This window comes from Saccopteryx leptura, chromosome 6 (genome assembly GCF_036850995.1).
Source record: "Saccopteryx leptura isolate mSacLep1 chromosome 6, mSacLep1_pri_phased_curated, whole genome shotgun sequence".
Lineage (NCBI taxonomy): Eukaryota > Metazoa > Chordata > Mammalia > Chiroptera > Emballonuridae > Saccopteryx > Saccopteryx leptura.
Genome location: NC_089508.1, coordinates 145035453 through 145062636, shown reverse-complemented (window position 1 = coordinate 145062636; position 27184 = coordinate 145035453). Strand labels below are relative to the sequence as shown.

The window sequence follows — 27184 nt, the reverse complement described above, 5'->3', positions numbered from 1 at the left end:
TCCATTCTGTGGAAAATGGAGGGAGAATAATGCAGAAGCTTTCGGGCTTACAAGGACAAATGGGTCATCTAGTCATAATTTAACTATAGTTCTCTGGAAGGACTGAGGCCACTACTTGCTAGACAACAAAGAAGATAAAGGTTATTTAAAAACTTCCTTTCCCTTTCAATAAGACAATATTTACATGTCCTACACTGATTTTAACTCTTCCTCCCTTCCTGGAGTCCTGAGAGTAACATATACCTCTAGACAAAGGGATGGGAGGTAGACACTAAGAGATTTGTGAATGTCTTTGATATGTAAAACGACATCACTACTATGTTACCTTGTAAGTTTTAATATGCAGGAATGTTTTTGTGGATCCTATAGATGAATGTTGTAAGCTTGTTAATGATTATTGTGTCATGCTCCCCTTCCTTTTCCCCCAACCTGTGTGTGATCAAGTCTATATAATGAGCTGCAGGCTATTTTGCACGATTTGGGTTAGTTATACCCATGTAAGTCATATGCATCTGGCTTATTAATAAATCTCCTCCTAACAATTCTTCTGTTTCCTGCCTTGGTGTCTCTACGTTAACTGCGGAATTAAGGTACGCTACTTTACAACAATATGTAAATAGAAAGCTATCAAAACATCTTGAAGAACATTGGCTTATGATTCATACTGGCAAATGGTCTGTCACTAAAAGGAAAGTATGCACCTCAGTGCTTCAGATCACATATTACAGTGATGTTGCATTTTTACAAAGCTTAGGACAGTACCATGCTATAAAATAAATATGAATGTCAACTTTCAATAAAAAATAACACCTGTGAAACCTGTGACTGATTACAGCATACAGGTCATTGACCATAGATACCAGAGCACAGTGATAAAATATAAAGTCTATATATAGTTTCACTTATTACTTTAGGCAAAGAGAATAACTTGTCAAGTTACTGCACTGGTAAAGGGAGGCAACTAGAGCTAGGGAGAAATGGATATAGAGGACAGATACTAAAGCAATGCATGGAAACCGATGTCAAGTCAAATAATTCAACAAATGTTTAACATTTTATCAACAGAAAGGCTAAATAAGTGATTCTTCCTTTAGTAAATTTTCATAACTTGATGGACCATAAAACGCTGACAAAACTTCTGATTTACTAAATTATGTAAAATACATTTTAAAGTTTCTTTTTTATTCTAATTCTTTCAATAGTAGCATCAGCAGACACCGATATTATTCAGAACCTGAATTTGCAGCAATCTAAAGCATGGTCGATAGGCTAATATGAGGATAGAAAAAATAAAGAGCCCTTTCTAGGTGAAAACTACCTTCTTTAATACCCCAAATTGGCTAAATGTCCGACCACATCAGCACCGTATTTAGAGAGATAAGGACGTATGGGAGAAAGGTTAAGCTTTCTCCAATCTTCAAAATAAAAAATAAGCCCAAGCAATTGAAAGTATCGTGAAAACCACTTATAAATTCAAAAACCTACATTTTAACAAAAGCAGGGGTAATTTTGATACACAATTGTGCTTAGTTGTGAATGAACTTAAAAACTTGTTTATAGAGCTGCAGATAGTGTATCTTTTAAAGATGCCAGTAAAACCACTCACTGTTCATATTATTATTGAAAGCTGTTATTGTATAATCATATAGAGCACATGGCTACACACACTTTATTTGGACGTCAGTACCACGAAAATATTTCTGTAAAGAGGTCAATATAAGCTCTTATTGATCTAGGAACTCTGGCACTGAAAGCGTGCATAACCCGGTAACGATGTCGTCACCAAGGGAAGACAAGAATAGAACCCAAATCCCTCGACTCCCCAGTTTGTTTCCCGGTAATTGTGCTCCTCGACTCGTCCGAGGGCATCAGGTGTGAAGGGCTGAGCGACCGCGGGCTCGGCGGGTCGGCGGGGCGGAGGCTGCACCGAGGGTCCCCAGGAGCCCCGGCCTTCGCCTTTGTTCTGGCAGAGGAAGATGCAAGCGGCAGCACCCACAAACCTCCGGGACCGAGAGCTGGAACTAGGTACTGTCAGTTACGGTAACTCCCTTCCTCATCCCAGGCCTTTCCTCTGTAACCTCTGCCTCCCGCCCTCCCCGAGCGCCCGCTGCGCCACGCCACGCCCGCGTCCGACCCACGCGTCCTCCGGGCCGCGCTCTGGCTGCCCCGCGGCACGGGCACAGTCACGAGCGGCCCGCCGGGCAGTGGACGCTGGTCAAGCATTGTACATGTGTTGCCGCAGTTAGACTTGGAGGTGGGAACCCAAGTCTGCTGTGCGTGGGTCTGTGCAGCTCGTCACGACAAAGCGACAGTGAGTTGACGCATAGAGCCTTTCTCTCTAGCTGGGCGCTTCACTCAGCTCAGCCATCCCCCGGGCAAACCTCCCGCAGGAGGACGCCCGCTGGAGCGCGAGTGTTTACACTTTCCCCAGACCTCGGGGAGGAGACAGTAGCTCGCAGACCCGGGGGACTCCAAACCGTTACTCCGCCCGCGGGGTGGGGCCAGCCAAACCGCCGAGCCTGCGCAGTGGGCCTGACCGGCTCGAGGGCTCCGGCGTACTACAAGTCCCAGAAGGCCACGCGCCGCGGGGGCGGGTCACCGCCTCACCTGCCGGGAGTTTATTACACCGGTTACTACCGCTTTCCCCCTTCCCGTCGGTCTCCTTTCTACAGTTAAAGGCTACTCTTTCTTGAAGCACGTGAGGAGAAGCCGTAGGAACCTCGATACCCAAGCTCTTCGCACACTCGCTCTTTCTCTCTCGGCCCGAGCTATGCCCGACTCCCTCACCGGAGTAGGGTAGTGTACGTGAGAGACGAAGGCCCTTGCAGGCCAAAGCTGGGGCAACCTGGGCGCACTTCCGCCTCCCAGGCTCCGGAAGGTAGCGCGCACGCGCTCCCTGCGACTCCGGCGCAGTTGACTTCCGCTCCCACTGTGCTCTGCGAGCCGAATCATGGATCACACTGGTAAGGAGGCGGAGGCAGTGGGGGGTCCCGGTACCATGCCCCCTTGGCTGGCCTGGGACGGGTCGCTTAGCGGGCATAGAGAGGTTGTGCTCAACCTACAGCACTGGGGTGTGGCGGTGAGAAAGAAATCTCACAGACCCCTCCCGGTGCCCGGCAAGCGCCTGCTGCTTCCCGGCCTACTCTCCGGTGTGGTACCCACAGCCTCCGTGTCTACAGTAGCCGCTGCTTCTCTCGTTCTGCGGAGCTCCGAGCCCGAGCCCCAGCGGCGGGCGGCGCGGGCCTTGTGGGGAGGAGAGGGCGCTGGGTCTTTTCAAAAACTCATCCCGGGTACTCTGCCCAGCGTTATGGGACTGGCTGGTAGATCGCGATCTCGGCGTCGGGGAATCCTCGTTACGACGGGAGTCGGTGCGCGAGAGTGGGTTGGAGACTTCCTGCTGTCTTAGTCGGCTTTGGGCGGGTGCAGCTGCAGTCACCGCTTGTCGTTATTGTCTCCGGCCCTTATAGAAGTGGGAGAAATGAATCAGATGTGGTTTTCGGAACGATACCCGGAGCTGCTTTCCCATCTAAACCCAAAGCATGCCCCGCGTTCTTTCCCTGTGATCCTTACTCATCATTTGGGGACATTTACAAAGGGAGTTTAAAATCGAGGTACAGTACTTAAAAATTTCCTCCAAAGGAGAATGGTTCCACTCTTCGTTATGTGCTCTTTTGGCTTTTGCTTCCTTATGGTTTTGGACATTGAATGAGTTAAGTTAGTGCTCCATACAGTTATGTCAATCATATCACAAGTAGAAGAAAAAGGCTTTTCCCTGTATTAAGTTTTGGTTGGAATGTCCTCAGTGTGTTTTTATATATATTGTGTAGACATATAAAACATACTTGTAGGGCTGGAAATGGAATGGGAAACAAGACCGACTGCCTTACTGCTGTCATGGAGGTTACATTCTATTGGGGAAGATACAATAGAATTTAAAAAATTCCCGAATGTTTACAGATCATGCATGATAAGTTCTGTGAAGACAGTAAATGGATGCTGTTGTAAAGACTAATTGGAGGGTGCTTCAGAGATGGTGGTCTGGGAAGTTCTTTCTGGAAAGGTTACATTTAAATTTGAGATCTGATGGTTGAGAAGAAGCCAGCCATGGAATAAATCAGGAGGAAAGCAAGTACAAACACAATAGGAAAAAATGGAGAAGACCAGTTTGCTGGAGCTTAGTTATATTAGCAAGAGGGATAGAGCTCTCAGGTGAGATTGGGAAGGAGGGCAGGAGTCAGTTTGTGCAAGACTTTGAAGGCCATGGCAAAGATTTGGATTTTGTTTTAATTGCGATATGGAGCCTTTGAACAGAAGTAGAGGAGGAACATCTCTTTTAAAAATACAGGGTGAGGTAAAAGTCGGTTTACAGTTTTTCTTATGGAAAATAATACAATTAGTAATACAAGAATGAACTTTTGAGTACTCAACAGTTGTAGGTCTCTTTTTGCCCACTCTTCTATGATGAGTGGTTTAAGAGAGGGAGGCAAGAATAATAGAAAATAGACAATTGAGGTAATTGAAGGGAGGAAAACTTTTTTTTTCCCCCCCCGAAGCTGGAACCGGGGAGGCAGTCAGACAGACTCCCGCATGCGCCCTACCGGGATCCATGCCCACCAGGGGGCGATGTTCTGCCCATCTGGAGTGTCGCTCTGCGGCAATCAGAGGCTACAGAGCCATCCTCAGCGCCTGGGCCAACTTTGCTCCAGTGGAGCCTCGGCTGCGGGAGGGGAAGAGAGAGACAGAGAGGAAGGAGAGGGTGAGGGGTGGAGAAGCAGATGGGCGCTTCTCCTGTGTGCCCTGGCCGGGAATTGAACCCGGGACTCCTGCACGCCAGGCGGACGCTCTACCACTGAGCCAACCGGCCAGGGCGAAGGGAGGAAAACGTTTTAAAAGGGTAGAGGTGATTCATGGGAATTTGGGAACAAGATTTTGGACTGTTAAGTATGAAATATATATTGAGTCATGCAAAGGGAAATGTTAGGTAGTGATCAGAGGAAAGATTTGAGCTGAAAAAAACATATTTGGGACCTGGTACTGCATAGTTGATGTTTTAATGCATGAGGCTGGACAAGATTACTTAAGGAAAGGGAATACAGAGGAGGAACTCCAGTACTAGTCTAGAAATACTATAGAACTGAAATTCTAGGATCTTGATGTTTGAGTAGCAAACATCATACATTAGCAAAATATTTCTCATTTGAGTATATTACTGGAGATGGAACTCAAGCCTCATTCACAGTTTAGAGAATGTTATGTTAGGAAATTGGAATACGGGTAAATGTGTATTTAGTATCCTAATTTTAAATTTAGAAGGTTGCCTAAGAAAGTGAGAGTCATCCTAACAAAATATTCACTAATGAGCTGACCACTTAAAAATTAATTTTTGCTCAGAAATCCCTGCTGCTGCTTAACACTAGCTTGTTTTCTATTTTTTTTAGCTAATGCATCCTTGATGTTTCAAACCATACAAAAGACTCAGGTTCTCATGAAATTCACAAGCTATTTGAATTATAAATAAAATAATTGGCAAGTGAGGAAATGCCAGTTAGCCAGTTAATTGGAGACATTAGGCCATGATAGGCATCTCAAAAGAATGATTTTAATATCAAAGGGTTAAGAGATGCTCTTGGAAATTGATGCAAAATTATGCAAAAGTACTGATTTTGTGATCATGCTGAAAAAGTCAAACATATTGTATAATGAAGGCTATTTGGTGGTGTTCGAATAGAATTTTGCTGGAAAAATTATTCCAAGAAACTTCTACATAGTTAACATTTGATTTATTCTTGGCTCATTCTAAGAATTAGCACCTAGTTGTAACTGTAACCTAAATTTTAGAAAATAAAATATTTCTTGGTTCCTTTAATTCAAGATAAAATTGTAAATACACCTTTAGAAAATGATAGACTATAGAAGTGTTTTTCCTTTTTTAAAGTGGATTCGCCTTAACTGGCCAGTTATATCCTTAGTTCTTTCTTTGTGATATCCAAAGACTTGGTGTTAACGTGCGTTATGTTTTTTAGTTGGCATGTTCAAAGGGAAATTGTGCTGTATATTCTGATTCCTAATAAACCAAATACCCAAGCTAGACCCAGAATGAAGCTGGCAGCAAAGTATTAAGGGACAGCAGGCTCTTGAAAGTCGAAGTAGGCTAAGCAAGCAACTCTAGTGACTTCAAGTGCTTAGGGAGATGGGAAAAGGCCTCTACTCTAGTATTGGAAAGTTGGTGTTTTGATCATTCACCAAGGTAACATCATTAAGAGTTCTGAAGGGTGGTGGTGTTCTGTTAATCCTCTGTCTGCAACAACTTACTTTTTTAGTTATTTGAAAATCAGGAATACCTTTGAGCAAAAAAAAAAAAAAAGATTCGTTCTGTTGTATCTATTTTTTGGCTATTACATTGCTTGTAGGTAGTTATTTTTAAATAGGCAACTAGAGTGAAAGAAGATGAAATGCATTATTTAACTTGTTAATACATTTAGTGAAGTGTTGAAAGTTCATCAAGTTGGGTTTATCAGAACTCAAGATTTTAGTTCGTATAATTCCTTTTTCATGAATTTTATTTTGAGGATTAACTAGTATAAAAGTAATAGAAAGTAGACTGAAAGATATTTTAATTAATTATTAAGGTCCCGTTTTGAATTTTGTTCATATATATACTGTTCAGAAGGAGTGCAAATCATTGTGAATTTAGTATGTCTTTGGAGGTCATTAGTTACTATTTCCAAATTTGGCTTTATTAATGTGGACTGCTTGGCTATCAGTCTCGATTGTATTATTGCCTACAATGGCAGTCATACAGCTTCAATGACGAGCCGTGTTTAAAGCATTACTGTTTTAGAGAATTATTTTATTTGTATTTCCTACTCATGGCATTTCCCTTTCTGTCTTTGGTAGGTAAAGGTGAATATTTTCTGTGTTGTAATATTTTGAGAAAAGGTGACTTTTAAGCTTCCAATGGAGTCAGTTCTATGAAATAGTGCCCCTGTTACTTACGGGATAAGAGTTATTTCATAGTTAATAGCAAGCAGGAACTTAGAAAGTGTCAGTTGTTTAGACCTAGTTGAAGTACAGAAACCTTGTATCTTTCTAAACTAATTTCCATTACAGTGCTAAGAGTAACAGTTGTGTACATCTAGAAATGTTATGGCACAGATATGTTATTGTGTGCTTCTACTAAATGGTGCTATAATTTTTACTATATTTCCAATTGCTCTTAGAAAAACTGTTTTATAATTAAAGGAATATTTTTTTTCCTTGAACCAAACTTCAATTGATGTGTTATTTAATTTTACCATTGTCAGTGTTAGTTTTGTGTTTTCAATTTTAGTGATTGCTCTGATGTAGTTTTAGTTACTAAATTTATTGAATGCATGTTTGGTGGAGATAGGGGTAGTTTACTTTCTTTTTCTTCTTCTCCCTCTTGCTCTTTTTATTTTAAAATATCTCTTTTAGTCATTTTAAGACAGAAGTCTTTATCTTGGTCTCATGAGGGGTTTTATGTTTCCATAAATTCCTCTGGAATTATACGAATAATTTTGTTGTCTACTTTTTTAGAGAGAGTTCTATAACTTGTCAACTTTTTGAAAGGTTCCATGTCTCAAAAGCATTTCTTAAAGGGTTTTTCCAAATTAGAGAAAATTAGCACTTAAACTTATATAACATAGTATTTAAAATCAGAACCCAGATATTCAGCCCTTGATAATGTTGAGTATGTTGCTTTAATAACTGTGGCAGAATAATCTTCAAAAAGAAAAACTAAAAGAAATTACAACTTATTTTTTTCCCCTAAAATAGACAATGACTTACAAGGCACTAATAGTTCTGGATCATTGGGTGGTCTTGATGTTCGAAGAAGAATTCCTATAAAGCTCATCTCCAAACAAGGGAACAAAGCCAAAACTGTACCTCGTACTCCAAGGACTATAAACAGAATGCCTACCAAGGCTCCACCTGGTGATGAAGGTAATTTGTTTAAACTAACAGGTCCAGAGGTCTTTTTGTTGTATCTGATTTCACCAAGTAATCCATGTGATGTTATTTGCTTATAGGTACCTTTTAAAACTTGTACACTCCTCATTCTTCAGTCTTACTGATGTCTCATTGGGGCATGTTATACTTTTCTGTCCATTTATACATACAGGGTGGTGGTAAAGTAAGTCTACAGTTCTTCTGGAAAATAATACAGTAATTAATAATACAAAAATACACTGTAAATTCTGTTTTGCATACTTACAACTGTAAACCAATTTTTGCTCCACCCTGTATTTTGGTTCAGTTTCTTTTACAAAAGAAGTAAAACTGTTTATTGTTTATAAAAATCTAAACAATATTGCAGAAAGCATATTAGTGTCCCTCTGTCCCCCACAACTCTTCTCCCCAAAATGATCTGTTGTGACTTTTTAATAGTTATTTTTTCAGGTCTAACTGCCTTTTTTTTCATGTAAGATGCATTTGAGGTTTTGCCTTGTCAGTTCATACAGATATACGTACATCATTTAAGAAAATAGGCTTAGGTATTTCATTTTCTAAAAATTATTATTTATTTTATTTATTTTTAAGAGAGGGAGAGAGTAAGAGAAAGACAGCAAGGGAGAGTGAGAAGCATCAACTCAGTTGCTTTCGCTTTATTTTTTAAATTTTTTAATTTTTTTTATTTATTCATTTTAGAAAGGGGGGGGGGGAGAGAATGGGGGAGGAGCAGGAAGCATCAACTCCCATATGTGCCTTGACCAGGCAAGCCCAGGGTTTTGAACCGGCGACCTCAGCATTTCCAGGTCGATGCTTTATCCACTGCGCCACTACAGGTCAGGCTGCTTTCGCTTTAGATGTACGTTTAGCTTCTCGTATGTACCTTGATCAGGACCATTCCAGTGTCCCCTTGTTCAGGCTAGCAACCTTGGGCTTTTCATGCCAGTGACCTTTTGGGCTTATGCTGGTGAACTTTGAGATTGTGTGCTTAGAGCGAGTGACCTCAGGGTTCTGGGTCAGTGTTTTGTCCATTGCACCACCACCGGTCAGGCTGTGTATATCATTTATGGCTGTACCATAACTTATTTAACAGTTTATCTAATTTTTAGCTGTTAAAAACAATATTGCAGTAAATATCCTTGTACATATACTTTAGTATGTATACTTGGTAGAATTTAAACTTTGCATTTTAGAACTTTTTGGATACTGTGCATTTTAGAATTTGACAGATATTGTCAAATGGCTCTTCAAAAACAGTACATCAGTTTATACTCCCACACACCAATATTGGTACATACTACTAACCTTTCACAATTTTTTTTTTTTTTACAGAGACAGAGAGAGAATCAGAGAGAGGGATAGGCAAGGACAGACAGACAGGAACGGAGAGAGATGAGAAGCATCAATTATCAGTTTTCGTTGCGACACCTTAGTTGTTCATTGATTGCTTTCTCATATGTGCCTTGACCGCGGGCCTTCAGCAGACTGACTAACCCCTTGCTCGAGCCAGCGATCTTGGGTCCAAGCTGGTGAGCTTTTTGCTCAAGCCAGATGAGCCCGCGCTCAAGCTGGCGACCTTGGGGCCTCGAACCTGGGTCCTTCCGCATCCCAGTCCGACGCTCTACCCACTGCGCCACCGCCTGGCCAGGCTCACAATTTTTGTTTTGATAAAACATTTCTTTAATTCTGAGTGGGGTTACATATCTTTTCACATTATTGGTTGTTTCTTTTGTCTGGGCTCTATCGGTTTATATTCTTTTCTCATTTTCTTTTTTTTCTGTTTAGTTGTCGTCGTCTTGATTTTTATGAGTTCTTTTAAAATTAATAAAATTAGCTCTTTGTCATACTTTGTTTACATTACATGTCTTGAATTTTATATATAAAATTTTTGTTGTAGAGAAGTTCAAAGATTCTGGGTAGCAGATATCTAGTCTTTTCTGTCATGACTTCTAGGTTTTATGACATTTTTAGAAAGGCCTGTCTCATATTCTGTGAGTATAAAACAGTTTTCCCATCTTACCTTTTTACAGTGTCAGCAAACTATGCCCTGTGAGCCAGATAAAGTTTTACTGGAACATAGCTATGCCCACCCCTTCACGTATTGTATGGCTGCTTTCACACTCTAGTGGCATAGTTGAGTAATTGTGTAAGTAAGTATTTACTTATCTGGTATTTTACAGAGTTTGCTGACCCTTGCTTTGGAGCATCATGGATTCTGCTATTTAAGAAAAAAAGTGGAGTTTGGCTTTATTTTTTTCTGTAAAACAGCTAGCTACTTCTCCCAACCATTGAATAATCTATCTTTCCCTTGTTGAATGGGAATCCCACCATTATCATATATTAAAGTTCTACAAGTATTTGTATCTATTTCTAGATTTTCTATTCTTTCCTAATAACCTGTCCATATTTCCTTTTTTAGAATCAAATGGTTTCAGTTATACCTTATATTATTGTTCCCTTTATTATAGGGTATCTCTCCCCATCAGAACAAGTATTTAAAGTCAAATATGGTAAATCATAGTGGTAGCAATTTAGGGTTGCTATTACACTATCAGTCACTCGGGTCTCCCCCTTTGACCTTATTGTTTTTTAAGTAACTTTTTAAAACTACACAGTAATGTTTATGTCTAGTAATAACCCAAACAGTGCAGAAGAGCTAAAATCCTCCTATCACTGTTTACCTCTCAGTTATTCCTTCTGCCTCAAGCCTACATCCCTTTCCAGTCTCTCTCTTAATAGAGCAAACTGAGGCTGAAGATAATTTTTGGATATATTAGATTCACCTATTTGGTATAAAAATTACTGATTGGTTTTTATTCCTAGCTATTGTTCAGAATAATGGTGTTTTGAGCTGGTATGTATCCAAATATATGTATGGTTTAGTTATAGATGGCAGTGCAGGTTGAACTACTCTGAAAAATGATAATGCACTCCTAATTTCCTTGGCACTTGTTCTACTCAATAATTTTTTGAGTTTTAGATAAATAAGAAAAATAGATTTTTTTATTTTGAGATTTATTTATTTATTTATTTGAGAGAAGGGGAGAGATGGTGGTACAGATTCCTGCATGTGCCCCAACCAGCATCTTCCCAGCAACCACTGTCTGGGGCTGATGTTCAAATCAATTGAGCTATTTTTAGCAGCTGATGCTGACAGGCTAGGACTAACCATACTATTCTCAGCACCTGGGACCAGTCCTCAAACCTATTGAGCCCCTGGCTGAGGGAGAGGGAGAGAAGCATATGGTCACTTCTCCCTTGTGCCCTGACTGAGAATCAAACCTGGGATGTCCATGCACTGGGCCAATGCTCTATCCTCTGAGCGAGCCAGCCAGCCAGGGCCTTATTTTGAGTTTTAGATGACACTGGCCTTTATAAGGTATAATTAGGTTATATAAGAGCCTATAGTCACTCAGATAGAACACTCTTTGAACTCTACATTTGATTGGAGATAATTACATAGCAGTATACTGGAGTATATATATCAGCTTTAAAAAAATTCTTGTATCACTGTGTGTGTTTGTGTGTGTGTCTGTGTTTGTCTCTCCATCTGTCCGTCTCATTCCAGTTTGTGTTTCTGTGTTTGTACACAGGTGCTGTAATTTAGTCATGTGGATAAAGTTAAAACTTGTGTGCTTCACTACTCTGTTTACTAGTTTTAGGGCCAAAAAAGTAGTGAGAAGCCTGGCACTTTGGAGGGATAGATTTGTCTTCTCAGCTTTACTTTAGTACATTGGATTCTTTAGAATCCTAATCAGACTGGTCATTAGTTTTCATTTTGTTTTGTATGGAATGACAAGATTACCATCACCCTTTTCATTAGTTCAAAGAAAGCGAGCTCATTTAATCTTCATATTTTTTAAGTATGCTGATCCTAATATATGCAGTATAGGAGAGGATACTTGTAAGAAGATATGATGTAGCTTCTTCAGTTTGGATAATTAATCAGGGAGTGGTTTTAATCGGAGGGATAAAGTATCAATATGCTGTTATTTCTAAAACCAGGCTCGGTTTAAGTCTGAAGAAGAAGATATCTAATTTATTAAGTCATAACAAGAATACCTGAAGAATTTTTTTTATTTTTCGTTATATTCCTTAGCCTCTTGCTGAATGGTACTACTTTTGTAGATAGATTAAATGATCTATCTTAAAAGCTTGTATAATAAGCATGATGATGGTAATTAGTAAAGTTTTATACTAGAAATAGTTGAACCAGTAATAAGAGTACTAGAATGGTAGTGGAGAGATCTGAGGTCTGTTTCTAGATCTGGCCTCTTTGTGTTGTTACTATGGTCTCCTTATTGCAATATTTTCAGTTTTGAAGTAGAGATTTGGAAGACATTGATCACCAAGATAATTTCCAGCTGGTGTTTAAACTGGTCTTTTTTTTTTTAATAGCGAGAGTGAGTGACAGGATCAGGGAGCTGCTCCTTTATGTGCGCAGACTGGGGAATCAAACCAGCAACCTCTGTGCTCTGGCACGGCACTCAACCAACCAAGCTATCCAGCCAGGGCTTATTTTTATTTTTTTATTTTAATTTATTGATTGAGACAGAGGGGAGTGGAAGGGAAGCATTCATTTGTTGTTCCACTTAATTCTGCATTCATTGGGTGCTTCATGTATGTGCCCTGACCAGGGATTCAACCCGCAGCCCTCTTATTTCAGGATAAATTATTCTTGATTATCTTGGTCATAGAGCTTTGAAGAGCATCAGGGAACAGGCCTATTTTACCATGTATATGTACTTCCAGAATGAAATTTGAGATGTGAAAAGTTAATAGACAACCCTTTCTTTCTCAGAAGGATTTGATTATACTGAAGAAGAGCGGTATGACTGTAAAGGGGGTGAACTGTTTGGAAGTCAGCGAAGATTTCCTGGACACCTTTTTTGGGACTTTCAGGTATAACTGAAATAAAAGCATTTATTAGAACAATAAAATATTTTAAATATTATATTAGAACAGTGCAAATACATAGGCAGCGACATAAACTTTTTTTTTTTTTTAAAGATTTTATTTATTCATTATAGAGAGGAGAGAGAGAGAGAGAGAGAAGGGGGGAGAAGCAGGAAGCATAAACTCCCATATGTGCCTTGACCAGGCAAGCCCAGGGTTTTGAACCGGCAACCTCAGCGTTTCCAGGTTGACGCTTTATCCACTGCACCACCACAGGTCAGGCGACATAAACTTTTGAAATAGCTGTGTCTTTCACCACACACAACTTATTTGTTTATTGATGCCTTAGTTCCACCATTTCCAAAAATAATTTGAAACCGTTTTAGTAAAGTCAAGTAAAATAAAAAACCATTAATACTAAAGAGAAAAACAAAACCCTGGTAGTTCAGCCAATGGTGTAGAATATGTGAGGATACCAAGAAATTTTGATTTCTAATTACTTTATGACATTTATAAAATGTAAATTTATTATATAAATTATAGGTAGGATTTTTAGAAATGCTTAAAAAGAAAGTTTTAATTGTATCATTTCAACAGATAAACATCCTGGGTGAAAAGGATGATACACCAGTTCATTTCTGTGACAAATGTGGATTGCCTATTAAGATCTATGGTCGAATGGTAAGTGTCTTTGTAAATGTAAACATTTTTGTTCTGAAATTTAAGTCGATAGGTTTATCACTGTTAATGGCTAAGTTTGTGACATTTAAAATAAATGTGAAATAGTTAAGGGAAATTTTGGGGTAATATTCATTTAATGTAATGATCTTGACAAACTTTTGAATTGCTTGTCAAGTATTAAGTGAACTAACTTCTGAAAACTAAGTAATTTCTTTGTACTATTTGATACTCTGTTTATTAAGGAAAAATGTTCCCCTCCCCCTTGTTTAATATACAATTTTTCATTTCGTTGTTTTTTTTTTTCCTGTTTTGAGAGGAGGGGAGATGGAGAGACAAACTCCCACATGCTCCGCGACTGGGATCCACCTGGCAACCCCTGTCTAGGTCCGATGCTTGAATCAGCTAAGCTATTTTTAGTGCTTGAGACTCACGCGCTCGGACCTACCAAACTATCCTTAGAGTCCCAGGCCAACGCTTGCACCAGTCAAGCCACTGGCTGTGAGAGGGGAAGAAGGAGAGAAGGGGAAGAGGGAATTGAAAAGAAGTCGATGAAAAAAAAAAAAGAAAAGAAAAGAAGTCGATGGTCACTTCTCATGTGTGCTCTGACTGGGGATTGAACCCAGGACACCCGCGTGCCAGGCTGATTCTCTAGCCACTGAGCAAACTGTCCAGGGCCCAGTTATTCATCTCTGAAGGCTATAATTTTTAGTGTAAAACTGAATTAGTAGCATTGTTATTTCTGAGAATTGAATCAACCCTCCCTCCCTCCTTCCTTTCTCCCCTCCCCTCCCCTTTGTATTTTTGTATTTTTGTATTTTTTCGAAGTTAGAAGCGAGGAGGCAGTCAGACAGACTTCCGCATATGCCCGACCAGGATCCACCCGGCATGCCCACCAGGGGGTGATGCTCTGCCCATTTGGGGCCTTGCTCTGCCATGACCAGAGCCATTCTAGCGCCTGAGGCGGAGACCATGGAGCCGTCCTCAGCACCGGAGCCAACTTTGCTCCAATGGAGCCTTGGCTGCAGGAGGGGAAGAAAGAGAGAGGAAGGAGAGGGGGAAGGGTGGAGAAGCAGATGGGCGCTTCTCCTGTGTGCCCTGACCGGGAATTGAACCCAGGACTTCCACACACCGGGCCTATGCTCTACCGCTGAGCCAACTGGCCAGGGCTTTTCCTTTTTTTAATTGAAGTGTGAGTAGGGAAGATAGACTCCCACATGCGCCCTGACCAGGATCCACCCAGCGATTCGCATCTGGGGCCAGTGCTCGCAACTGAGCAATTTTTAGTTCTTGAGGCTGAGGCTCCATGAAGCCATTCTCAGTGGCTGGGGCCAACGTGCTCAAATCAATCAAGCCCTGGCTACAGGAGGAGAAGAGAGAGAGAAAGAACAGGGTAGGGAGAGGGAGGGGTGAAGAAGCAGATGGTTGTTCCTCCTGTATGCTCTGATTGGGAATCGAACCTGAGACTTCCACAGCCATGTCAATGCTCTACCACTGGGCCAACAGACCAGGGCCTGAGAATTGAATATTAATTATTAAGAAAAATACAACCCTAGGCCCTGGTTGGTTGGCTCAGCGGTAGAGCGTCGGCCTGGTGTGCGGGGGACCTGGGTTCGATTCCCGGCCAGGGCACATAGGAGAAGCGCCCATTTGCTTCTCCACCCCCCCCCCCCCCCCTCCTTCCTCTCTGTCTCTCTCTTCCCCTCCCGCAGCCAAGGCTCCATTGGAGCAAAAATGGCCCGGGCGCTGGGGATGGCTCCTTGGCCTCTGCCCCAGGCGCTAGAGTGGCTCTGGTCGCGGCAGAGCGACGCCCCCTGGTGGGCAGAGCGTAGCCCCTGGTGGGCGTGCTGGGTGGATCCTGGTCGGGCGCATGCAGGAGTCTGTCTGACTGTCTCTCCCCGTTTCCAGCTTCGGAAAAATACAAAAAAAACCCCACAAAACCCATAAGAAATCCAGCTTATTAAAGTGGAACTGTTCTGGTTGAATCAGAGATGGAGATCCTTGAGACCTACCACAACCCCCACTTACACTTTAAAAAAAAAAAAAAAATACAACCCTAACTGTAATTTTATAGTATTTTTGACATAATCTTTTAAAAATGTACTTTTACTTTAGTGTTTTAAAAATAAATTGAATCAATAATATATTTCTGATGGTAGAGGGCATTGATTATGCACTATTGCTTTACAGTATAACATAGCTAAGTAACAGTAATGGGCTGTGAGTTTTAAAATGGCCAAACATCATTTTTCTGATTCTTGATTTAGTTTTAGAATTTTATAAGTTTATTACTATAAAGCTACCAGGGAAAAATGCAACCTTTATTAAATGTAGGAAATAGTTATCTTACTGCTTTGGAATAGTTTCAGGAGGAACAGCATTAGATAAAACATGGTTACAGTATTCTTTTTCAGGAGTTTTAACCTGTAGGAACCATGGATGCAATTTATAGGGTTTATACCTTCAGAAAGTGTAAGTGAATGTGTGTACATTTATTGGGGAAAGGATCCAAGTGTTCACCATAACCTCTTAAGGACTTGTGACTGAAAAGGTTATTGCTTTGACGTAATCAGTACTTCATAAATGTTCATTTTAACAAGCAGTTCTCCAGTGCCTTCTATGTCTAGGTCACCGTTCTTACTATTATTTTTTTTGGAAATATTTTAATTTGTTCTAATAATGTGTCACTGTAATATGTCTCTGTTCACAGATTCCATGCAAGCATGTTTTTTGCTATGACTGTGCTATTTTACATGAAAAAAAAGGAGATAAGATGTGTCCAGGGTAAGATCATCAGTAAATTTTTAAATAATAAAGTTTGTGCTGTAGATTTATAATCTTGGTTAAAGGTCAGAGGTGATGTAAAGCAGAGTACAAATGTGTGGGCATGGCTCCCCTTTTCTGTGAGCCCAGAGTTGGCCTTTGCCTTCTCTTTAGGATACTGAGCTGTCATCAGTCACTTCAGAGTGTCCAAAATGGCAAAGTATATTTGTCATCACAAGATTTGTTGTAAGCCAAAAACAGTTGTTTTCTTGTTTTGATAGGATGCCGCTAGAGAGATAGTGTTGTATAGTGACTGAGAGCAAAGACTTTGGGATTAGAATTCCTGGGTCAAATTCCTGTTCTGCCATTTATTGGCTATGTGATACACACTGTTTCTTCATCTGTAGAAGAGAGCTAATAGCTTCTACCTCCTTGTGTTATTAGAATTAAATAAATATATATGTATGGCAAATAGTGTATGGTAAGTACTATATGTAAGTATAAGCTTCTTATTTATTATCTTCAAATCTGACTATTGTGTCCTGAGTATATCTTATAACACCATTATGGCATAGACTCAGACAAGTTATAAAGATCTAGAGGTATTGGTATATGTTGATCTATGCTGGAATGAATGGGCTTGAAGGATTCAGATTAAATTAGGAGTTTTTGTATCAGTGGGAACCCCTGATAGAAGGCTTGAGGAAAACTTTGAGAGAAGCTTCTTTGTCCTAGATACCTCCTGGCCTGGGTCAGAAGCTATCTCCAGAGTTGTACTTTTGGTTGACAGCAAAGAAACCAAAGCTAGACAGTTGTAAGGGGTGATTTCCTTTTGTGGGATAGGAAGACTGGCGTCATGGAGAGGAAAAAGGGTGCTGCTTTGACAAACCAGTAGTAAAAACTGATTCTCTTGGTGTAAACTAGCTCTTTAAAGTCACAAGTTTTAAAATCTGTGGTATGAGTTTAAAGAATATTTCTTCTCTAGAATTATAATTCAGAAGAATTACAAAATTAAAAGTGCATGTTTGCTTGTTTGCATAGTTTTCTCTAATGCATACTTTTCCAACATGATGTACATTTACTCTAAATTACTATATGTTAAACTTACTTTGTTAGCTTCATTGGGATAAAGGATTTTCGATGTACACTATGGTAGAGTACATTAAAAGCTTTTTTCTTTGATTGTAAGATTAGAACAATGTTAATATTTGAAATGGAATTTAATTTTCAAGGCATTAAATGTAACTCCAGTAAGCACCTCACTGGTTGGCCCTTAGCTGTTTAGAACATAAGCCTATCTGGATTAACCGACCCAGATCAGAAAGTGAAGAGATGGCAATCCCAAGTTAATGTAAATGTTATATACTACTGCTTTAAAGCATTATCCAAAAGCAAATGCCTCATATCCTGTTACTGTGGAGATACTTCTGAGCTTACAGTGAATAAGAAGAAAAAAGGAGAAGTGTGTCAGATGGCCACTAAAGGGAAGCCAGTTAGTACCAGCCTTACAGCAGGATGGAAATACAGCCACAACTCAGATTCAAGAACATAGAGCCAATTAATAGAGTGTCAAATGACTCAGCATGCATGCTCAATGATAATAGCTTATAGTGATGCATATATAGTGTTGAGTGATTAAATACTATCATTTTCATTGTTCCATTGGTCTTGGGTGAAGTAGATATAAAAACATTGAGTAGGGTAGAGTAGATGTTTTAACCCTTTTATAGATGAAGAAACAGTTTAAGTGTCTTCTCCAGGATTATAGAGCTGGTACCAGATCCCAGTTCTCTGATTCCTAGTTTAGTCATTTCTCCACTATTTCAGAAGAGTAAAGGCAAGAGTGGATTAAATATAGAGAATGAAGAATAGTTATAATTTTGACCTGGAGTCATTAAAATGTTGAGTTAAAACTAGTGCTTACAACTTAGAAAGACAGGAGTGTGTAATACTTTTTAGTGGCAAATTTGACTGACCATCCAGAAAGATTCTTAAGAGACTCTTGATAGCCATGGTTTGAATTTAAATTTTATGTTGTGTAATTGATAATTAGGATGTTCTTACTTGTTTCTGTAGTCCTTGCAGCATCTTCTTCAACTTCCTGTCTTTCACTTAGTAGTATTTGCACAGGAGATGCTTGTTGCTTAGTAAATATCGGACAAGTTTGAGTTCCGTGATTGTGACATTTGGTTTGCCCTTCCTGGGTTTGTATTTTTGCAAATGGATGCAAAGCATAGCATTGTTTGAGAAAATCAGATAAATTCTAGGTCTTGGTAAGAATAAGGTTTTTCTTAAAACATTGTTTGATACACCAGTTTTTTCTTGTATTAAGAGTTCTGAAGTTGATAGGTATACTGATGCATAGTAGTGAACAGAGCAAATTGGGAAAGATTAAAGGCTCACTTAGAGTATAATTTCTGTTGTGACTTAGAGTATAATTTCTGTTGTGAACTTTTGCAATATTTTCCATAACAAATTTTAAAATAAGCATATCTTTGAAAGTGCATTATTCTTTACAGTCTGTTTTAGTAAATCAGTTCTTTTTCTGCTTCTAATTCAGCTGCAGTGACCCTGTACAGCGAATTGAGCAGTGTGCACGAGGCTCTCTCTTCATGTGCAGCATTGTTCAAGGGTGCAAGCGAACGTATCTGTCTCAGAGAGACTTACAGGCTCATATCAACCACCGCCACATGAGAGCTGGAAAGCCTGCTCCCCGGGCTGCACTTGAAACCGTTCATCCTCCTATTGCTCCGCCACCAGCTGAAATCCCTGATCGCTTTATCATGCCACCAGACAAGCACCATATGAGCCATATTCCACCAAAGCAGCACATTCTGATGCCACCACCTCCTTTGCAACATGTGTCACATGAGCACTATACTCAGCCACACGAGGATATTCGTGCTCCTCCAGCAGAGTTGTCCATGGCTCCACCTCCGCCTCGTTCAGTCAGTCAGGAAACCTTTCGTATTTCAACAAGAAAGCACAGCAATTTGATAACTGTCCCTATTCAGGATGACTCAAATTCAGGTGCTAGAGAACCACCACCTCCTGCCCCAGCACCTGCTCACCATCATCCTGAGTATCAGGGGCAGCCAGTGGTCTCGCACCCTCATCATATTATGCCTCCACAGCAACATTATGCACCACCCCCACCTCCTCCACCACCAATAAGCCATCCAATGCCACATCCTCCCCAGGCTGCAGGTACTCCTCACTTGGTTTATAGCCAAGCTCCACCTCCACCAATGACCTCTGCTCCACCACCAATAACCCCTCCCCCTGGACATATTATTGCCCAGATGCCACCTTATATGAATCATCCTCCTCCAGGACCTCCCCCACCTCAACATGGTGGTCCGCCTGTAACTGCACCCCCTCCTCACCATTATAACCCTAACTCTTTACCCCAGTTCACTGAAGACCAAGGAACTCTGAGCCCCCCATTTACACAGCCGGGGGGGATGAGCCCTGGTATATGGCCTGCACCAAGAGGGCCGCCGCCGCCGCCTCCGCGAATGCAGGGCCCGCCTTCTCAGACCCCACTTCCTGGACCGCATCATCCAGATCAGACAAGATATAGACCGTATTACCAATGATGATAGCATTTTGAACTGAAGATACGATGAAAAAACTTATGCATAGTCAGTCTTTTAATTAAGCTTTGACTGTTTGGGGAAGGAAAACACCTCTTATGAGGTGCCTATAGAATACTTAGGTCATGGTCTCTTAAAATGGTTTTAAATCTTCACTTTAGGATTGATTTCAAGTATTATACTGTTGTGCAGATACGTGGCTCGGTAGAGCCCAGCTATATTTTAACAACACTGATCCCCGGGGGTGGTAAATTTACCCAGAGGCATCCATTTGTAAAAATCTGAAAAAATTTTTATTGTTCCACTTTCAAAAGTATTGCTTTTGTTAAACCTAGGTTGTTTTTTTTTTTTTTGTGATACATTTTGTTAACCTGTGTAAAAGGATTAAATTTCAATATGGTTGTAAAAATGCCATTTTTTATGTGAATTTAAGTGCAGCCACATACTGTTTTTTAAAACCATGTGTTTTACCACTACTTTCCCAAAGTTACAATAAAATCCTAAAAATAAAAATATAATTTACTGTTAGGCAGACTGTTAAATGGTAGAGAATTATTTCACACTCTAGGCACTGAAATTTTGAGGTATATTAAGTATATAATGCACTTCACATGGATGCCTTTTCATTTTTAGGCAGCCTCAGGAGCACCAGAATACATCGGCATTCCAAGTACTGAGATATGATTGTAACATTGAAGGCAATACTAGTTATTTGGAAAGACGCGGCCATAGTAATTGACTACAGGCTCCAAGCTGTTGAGAGGATGCTGTTGTTACTCATTGATGCTTGTTACTGAATGGTTGGAATCACATGATTCACCCCACTTACTAGTCTTAAGAAACATTATTTTATAGAATTGTTTAAATAGTGTTCTTTAAATGAAGTATGTTCTACTCTGCTCATTGTCTTAAACTCAATATTTAGGGCTGAATAGGCTTTATGTAACTCCTCATTTCATGATAGAGTTTGATCCTGTGCTTAAGTCTTGTTTCTCGGGTTTTAAATTACAAATTGAATGCCATGGAGGGATTGAGTACTGTATTAATGAAGGACATTCTTAAAGTCACAAACTTGCATTGCTCAGGTTTCATTTCTGTGTGGTAAGGATTCTCTAACTTGAAATTTAAAAACTTAAATGATTTTTTTTCTTTTTATTGGTTAAGCAATCTAAAATTTGGGTACTTAGGTGTGGCATCAGCAATGAAGACTACCAGATAATTTTGTATTGGAGAAAAGTGATGACTAAATTGTGAATCTCAGTGCTTTATAAGGTGCCTTTAGAGTCAGCTTCTGCATTATAGGGGCTTGTTACATAGTCCAGCTAAGATGACCACTCAGTTTCTACAGAACTCATGTACAATTCCTTATTCTTAGGATTCTATTATGTATCCTTTGAATAAACCCCTGTGTGGTATTTCCTCCCCCCTAAAATGGTGCATAATATAAACATGAAATGTGTGGTATGCAGATATCATTTATTGAATAGTTTGTAGTATATAAATTTAGAACATTTCTTTTTGACAAAGGGTGAACTGATAGTGAATTTACCATTTAATTCTGTCAGGTACAGGCAAAACAGTTTCTCATTTTGGATAATCAGATGCAAAGTCATCTATGAACCTAGAGCTGAAGTTAGAAATAATATAAATCCCCATTTCAACCTCAACCAGTCATAAATAATTCACTTTTTTTAAAAGTAAATTTTCACACCTATCAATTTGAGAGTCCAATGTTACTGTAATATTCCTAGTGAGACGTTGTTCCTAGAAGCATGGGAGTGAAGTCGCTTGAAAGCTGGTGAGTGCTCCTGTCATATTACTGTAGGTCCTTGGACTGCTGCATACTTGATTCCTTTTGTGCCCCTATTTAGGAGCTGTTAAATATCACTGTTGAAACTCCAATACCATTCTTGGTTTCATGTAATAGAATAACCAAATTCATTTGAGCTTCTCATTTATGAAGAACTCTTCTATTTTTATTGAAATTAACTAGAGTTGAATGTGGTTATGAAACCACGTAGCCTATGCATTGGACAAAAAAAAAAATATGAAATTCCACATATTAGGAGTTCTTGAGGCTTTTAAAAAATGATTTCATTTAGGTTTAAGAAATACAAATTATGCAGGGAGGCAAATCAGATGAATGTGTAGTAGGCAAAATTTTTAAATGTGTTAGACTTGAATTCATTCAGTTATTGTTTGAATGAGGGTGGGTGGGTAGTAGAAGAATAACAAAATTACTGTTAGTATTGTTTTTTCCTTAAAGAAAAAAGATGTGAATTCCAGCCTTATTTCAGGGAAGCCTTTGAATCTATAATGGACATAGTCTAAATTAAATGTATGTATGTTTCATTATATTGCTCTTAAGACTACTGAGGTGGCAGTTTAATTCTTAAAAACAATAAAATGCAAGCATAAATACTATTTTGCCTAAATGAGTTTTTACCTAATGATGACACATTTGGGGAAATGCAGAATTTTTCATGTTTCTGTTGAAAGAACTTTTGCAGTAAAATTAGATTCACTTTTGGAGATCAAAACCAGCAAGTTGAACGATAAATTTCTTAGTGGCATGTTTATTAAACATAAGAGTATTATTTAGTATTTTGGGGAAATAGTTGCAAAGACCGTAAAGAAATGACTTATATCCATTTTGCCCTGTAAAATCCACTGCCTCAAAATTATTGTGTAAATACTAGTTAGACACTGCTGCAATATAAATGGAAGAGATATTTGACCGTATATTTAAGCTCACATAGTATACAGAGCTGCTCTAGACTTTGTTGTAACATACTGGGAGTATTTTTCACCCATCTTTTTGGGAAAGCCCTGTAGCCCTATCTGATAAAAAAATTTTGTGAAAATCCTAGAAGTACATGGAAAAAAAACCCCTCACAAATATCTAAAACAAAAAACTTCTTATTAGATCAGCCATCAAACTGGTATATTGACATTAATTGAAATTTGACATAATCATAATCATTCAAACATTTTCTGAAGTGGATGTATTTTTCACTGGTTTGTAACTGTAATCACTTAAATGGTGGCCTTGAAACCAAGTAGAGTTTACTTGTTGCAATTTATACACAATCTAAAAGCAATACTGGATATCCTAAACTTCAAGTGGAGAGGGAGGTAAGCTAGTTAAAATACTTAGTAGTGATACTAATAAAAACATTTGGATTTTCAAACTTTTTTTTGTTTTGATAAATGTCCTTTTAATTTCCCATCGAGAGAAAAGATGTTAAGGTAGATTAAAAAATATATATTCAGTGAGAGGAGGGAAGGCAGAGACAGACTCCCACATGCACCCTAAATGGGATCCACCCAGCAAGCCCACTAGGGGGCGAAGCACTGCCCATCTGGGGCCCTTGCTCCATTGCAACTAGAGCTGTTTTTTAGCACCTGAGGTGGAGGCCATGGAGCCATCCTCAGTGCCCAGGGCCAAGTGGCTTCAAGTCATGGCTGCAGGAGTCAGGGAGAGAGGCAGGGGAGGAATGGAGAAGCAGATAGGCTCTTCTGTGTGCCCTGACCAGGAATCGAACCTGGGACATTCACACGCCAGGCTGACACTACCACTGAGCCAACTGGCCAGGGCCAAGGTAGAATTCTTAAAGGAACATTGTAGTGTTAAAGTTTCATTGTCCTGTTGCCCTATGTTACAGACTTCTTAGGCATTAGAAAATCACAGGATTGAAAGGAACAATGATAGGACGTGGATTTAGCTCTTACACTTGGGACAGAACCATATATATTTTAAAAATCTAGCATTTTGAAGTTACTACCTTAGAATATCTCATTTCTAAGTAGTAGGCACTAAGTTTCATATTGCATTTAAGCCCATTTCTTATTAATCTACCTTTAAAATTGTTCTCTTGCTGCCTTCAGTTAGAAAAATTCTCTCTTGCTGTGTTACTTTCAAAACTTCTAGTTTTTTGTTTTAAAATTTATTCATTTCAGTCACAGGAGTGATAATATAGCTTTGGGGGGAAATGTAATATTACAAATAAAGCTACAGATCCCCTTGACCACTGATGCTATGAACACTTACCTCCCTGAGATAAGTACTGTTACAACTTTCTACCTAGTCATTATATGTAGTTAACAGAGCTGATCTATAAATAGGCTCCAGGCTCTGGTTGAGCATTGTAACCCATGATAAATGTGGTATTTTATGATTTATATTTAATAAATACATACTGGGCACCTACTCTCTGGGATATAAAGATTAATTTATTCATTCAGGTATTTATATGCTAAACACCATTCTACACTTGGGATACACAAGTCTAGAGTCAACTAACATCTCACTAAATTGTGTAAGTATAAAATCCTATGGAATAGAAAAGCCAGGATAATTGGGTGTTGACAGTGTTGTAACTATATATTAGAGTGGTTTGGGTAGAACTCATTGAAAAGACATTTGGGCAACGATGTAAGTAGGTGAGAGCCATGCAGATAACATGGGCAGAACTTTCCAGAGGACAGTTCCAGAGCATGTTGCACCTGGCGTATTTGAGGAACACTGAGCAGAGTAAAGTGGAATGATTGAGATTAGTGGCAGGAGGTCAGAGAGGTAACAGAATGCAGAGATCACAGGCTTCCTAGGCTATCTATCATAAGACTCACACCTTCCTCTTATATGGGAAGACATTGTGGGGTTCTAAGCAAAGGAGTGAAATATCTGTCTGCTGAGAAGAGATGAGGAACACAAAGATAGACCAGTCAGAAAGTTGCTTAAATACTGTATTTCCCCATGTATAAGACACTACTTAATTTTGGGGACCGAAATTTGAGAAAAAAATGTATTACATAAAGTTATTGAACTCAAGTGTTATTCATTATAAAACTCATACAACTCCCCATCACTGTCAAAACTCCCGTCATTAGCTTGTCCTCATCTGTGTCTGATGATGAATCACTGTCTTCATATATTGCCCCAACCTCAGTTCCATCTATGGCATTTGCAATGCCACACTTCTTAAATGACTTAACAAAGATCTCAATCTTGATATTATTGCAGGATCTTTTCACCCAGGTACAAACTTCTCCTTATAGTTGTTTTCTTCACTCTTCCTGCTGGTGTCAAATTGTCCCCAGAAAACTTCATCCATTGGTTCCATTCATCTCTCATGGCAGCTTTGAAGGGTTTGTTAATGCTGACATCAATTGGTTGGAGCTGGGATGTCAAGCCCCCAGGTATGATGGCAAGTTTTGTTTTTTTCTTTGCAGCAATCTTCTTTGTGTTTTTTGTTATGTGTGCCCTGGACTGATCAAGCACCAATTGGCCCACTCAGTCTCTTTCTCCAAATTTTCTCAAACCAGATCTTCATCCCATCCTGATCTATCCAATCCTTGTCATGAATGTGTATAATCACTCCTCGAGTAATGTCTTCTTTTGGCATTGTTTTTGCATTTGGAAATTAGCATAGGAGGCAGCTTGGTTCTGTCAGCACAACAAGCTAAAACAACTGAGTAATGGCTCTTTTCATGTCCACTTGTCTTCACAGTTAGTCTTCACCCCCTTCTTATCAGCAGTTCTGTTACTTGGGACATCAAATTGAAGGGGGACTTCATCCATCTTTGCAATCTGTTCCAACTCAACCTGATGTGTCTTCTGACATTGAATGACAAAATGATTACATTCAAGGACCTTTTGCTCATAGCTTTCAGGCATCTTTTGGGCAAATCTGGTGCATGTATGCATGCTTAGTCCATTCCACTTTGAAATCAGTAATTTCTTTTTCATCAGCAATTTTTCTTGCCTCATGCTGAACCATCTTTGTGGACACAGGAATTCAATTGCCCTTTGCTCTTCAATCCACATCTTCAATTCCCTCTCTAAATCAGGCCATTTTGCTGACTTGCCTCTCATGAGCTTCTTCTGTTGTGGCGTTTTCAGTAGGTTTCCTCTTCCCGTAGCCAGTCTCAGATTGATTTCTCAGTTGGAGGAGGACCAAACTTATGTTCAGCAGCACGATTTCCATTCACTTTTCCAAGCTGGTTCACCTTTAACTTGAATTCAGCACTGTACAAAAACTTTTTCTGAGCTGTTTCTGGGCAGAACATGGCAAAACATAACCCTACCGTAATATACCGGTAACAAGTGCAAAACAATGAGCGCAAAGACAACAAGTGCGAAAAAGTGGAAAAAGCAAGTAAAAAAACTACGAGTGCAAATAAAACGGGAAATGCGAGCATAAAAGTCTACAACCACTGTATAAGATGCAGCCAGTTTTCAGACCCCCAATTTTTTGAAAAAGGGTGCACCTTATACATGGGAAGTACGGTAGATTACACAAGACTAGTGTTATAGGTGCACACACACACATATAAAATAAATATATGAATCATAGACAAATATATAAAAAAAATATGTAAAATGTAAATTTTCTGTATTTAAATTAAACACTAACTTTATATATGTTAGACATGGATATACGATGATGAGTTGATAGAAGCAGTCCCTGCTCTTTAGGAGTTTATGTTCTAACTTGTCTGGGAATTGTTTGTGGTCGTCATCCCTCAATTTCCTCAAAAAGTTCTTCTAATCTTTTTTAAAGTATAGTGACATGAAAAAAATGTATTTTAAAAGACATATCACTAAAACACACATACACACAACTATAAAGAGAGAAAATATTGTTTATTTACATAATCCTGAATATAATATATTTTCTAATAGCTTTTCTAGGTACATATACTTGTACAATTCTAAGTTAGTGACTTTGGAACAAATCTGTAAAATGCACCTATATTGTTCCTGACTTTAGTCCTGCCGTTTACTAGATCAGTTTTAGACAGATTTTAATTTCTTTTGGGAGACAGTATTTCTCAACGGTTAGGAGCCTGGGCTCTGGGGAGGAACCGTCCCAACTTTATTCTGGCTCTGATACATCAACCGTATAACAGTCTAATTGCTTATCCTCTTTGCGGCTTGATTTATTTTGCTTTTATAAAAAGTGAGGATAAATATTGTACCCATCTTATGAACGATAGGTTGAGAATCAAACGAATTGATTCCAGGTGTACTTTAAAGGTAGGATCAATAGAATTTCCCAACTGATTTTTCAGCCTGAGCAACTGGAAGGACGGAACCAGCACTGACTGAGGTGGAAGAGGTGCTGGTGGAGCCGATTCTGGGAGGAGAGGAGCGGATGGGTTTGACACACGAACATCCGGGTGTAGATGGTCCAAAGCGAATGAATTGCTTTGTTTCTCCGTTCTTGTTTACACAGTGTAGTCAAGCTTGCATTTAAAACATTTAATTTACATTTCTA

At 39.4% G+C, this 27184-nt stretch overlaps 1 protein-coding gene across 4 annotated transcripts; it reads left to right on the top strand.

Annotated features, from left to right (window-relative positions):
• The first annotated feature begins 1685 nt into the window (after positions 1 to 1685).
• Positions 1686 to 24263, top strand: CBLL1 (Cbl proto-oncogene like 1). Of its 4 annotated transcripts, none has more exons than XM_066341668.1 (6): positions 1686 to 2025; positions 7798 to 7965; positions 12776 to 12873; positions 13465 to 13548; positions 16256 to 16329; positions 18869 to 24263. In XM_066341668.1, the coding sequence occupies exons 1-6, from the start codon at positions 1977 to 1979 to the stop codon at positions 19905 to 19907; spliced, it is 1512 nt and encodes a 503-aa protein (XP_066197765.1). In that variant the 5' UTR covers positions 1686 to 1976; the 3' UTR covers positions 19908 to 24263. The 4 variants fall into 4 exon arrangements, with proteins under 4 accessions (XP_066197765.1, XP_066197764.1, XP_066197767.1 ...); XM_066341667.1 differs by having other exon boundaries at positions 1693 to 2025; positions 12773 to 12873; positions 18869 to 24262; XM_066341670.1 differs by lacking the exon at positions 1686 to 2025 and adding an exon at positions 2605 to 2963.
• Positions 24264 to 27184: the final 2921 nt, after the last annotated feature.

Coding starts and splice junctions, on each gene's coding strand:
- CBLL1 (XM_066341667.1), top strand. CDS start 1,977: ATGCAAGCGGCAGCACCCACAAACCTCCGGGACCGAGAGCTGGAACTA. Junction 12,874..13,464: donor ACCTTTTTTGGGACTTTCAG/GTATAACTGAAA, acceptor TCATTTCAACAG/ATAAACATCCTGGGTGAAAA. Junction 13,549..16,255: donor TTAAGATCTATGGTCGAATG/GTAAGTGTCTTT, acceptor CTCTGTTCACAG/ATTCCATGCAAGCATGTTTT.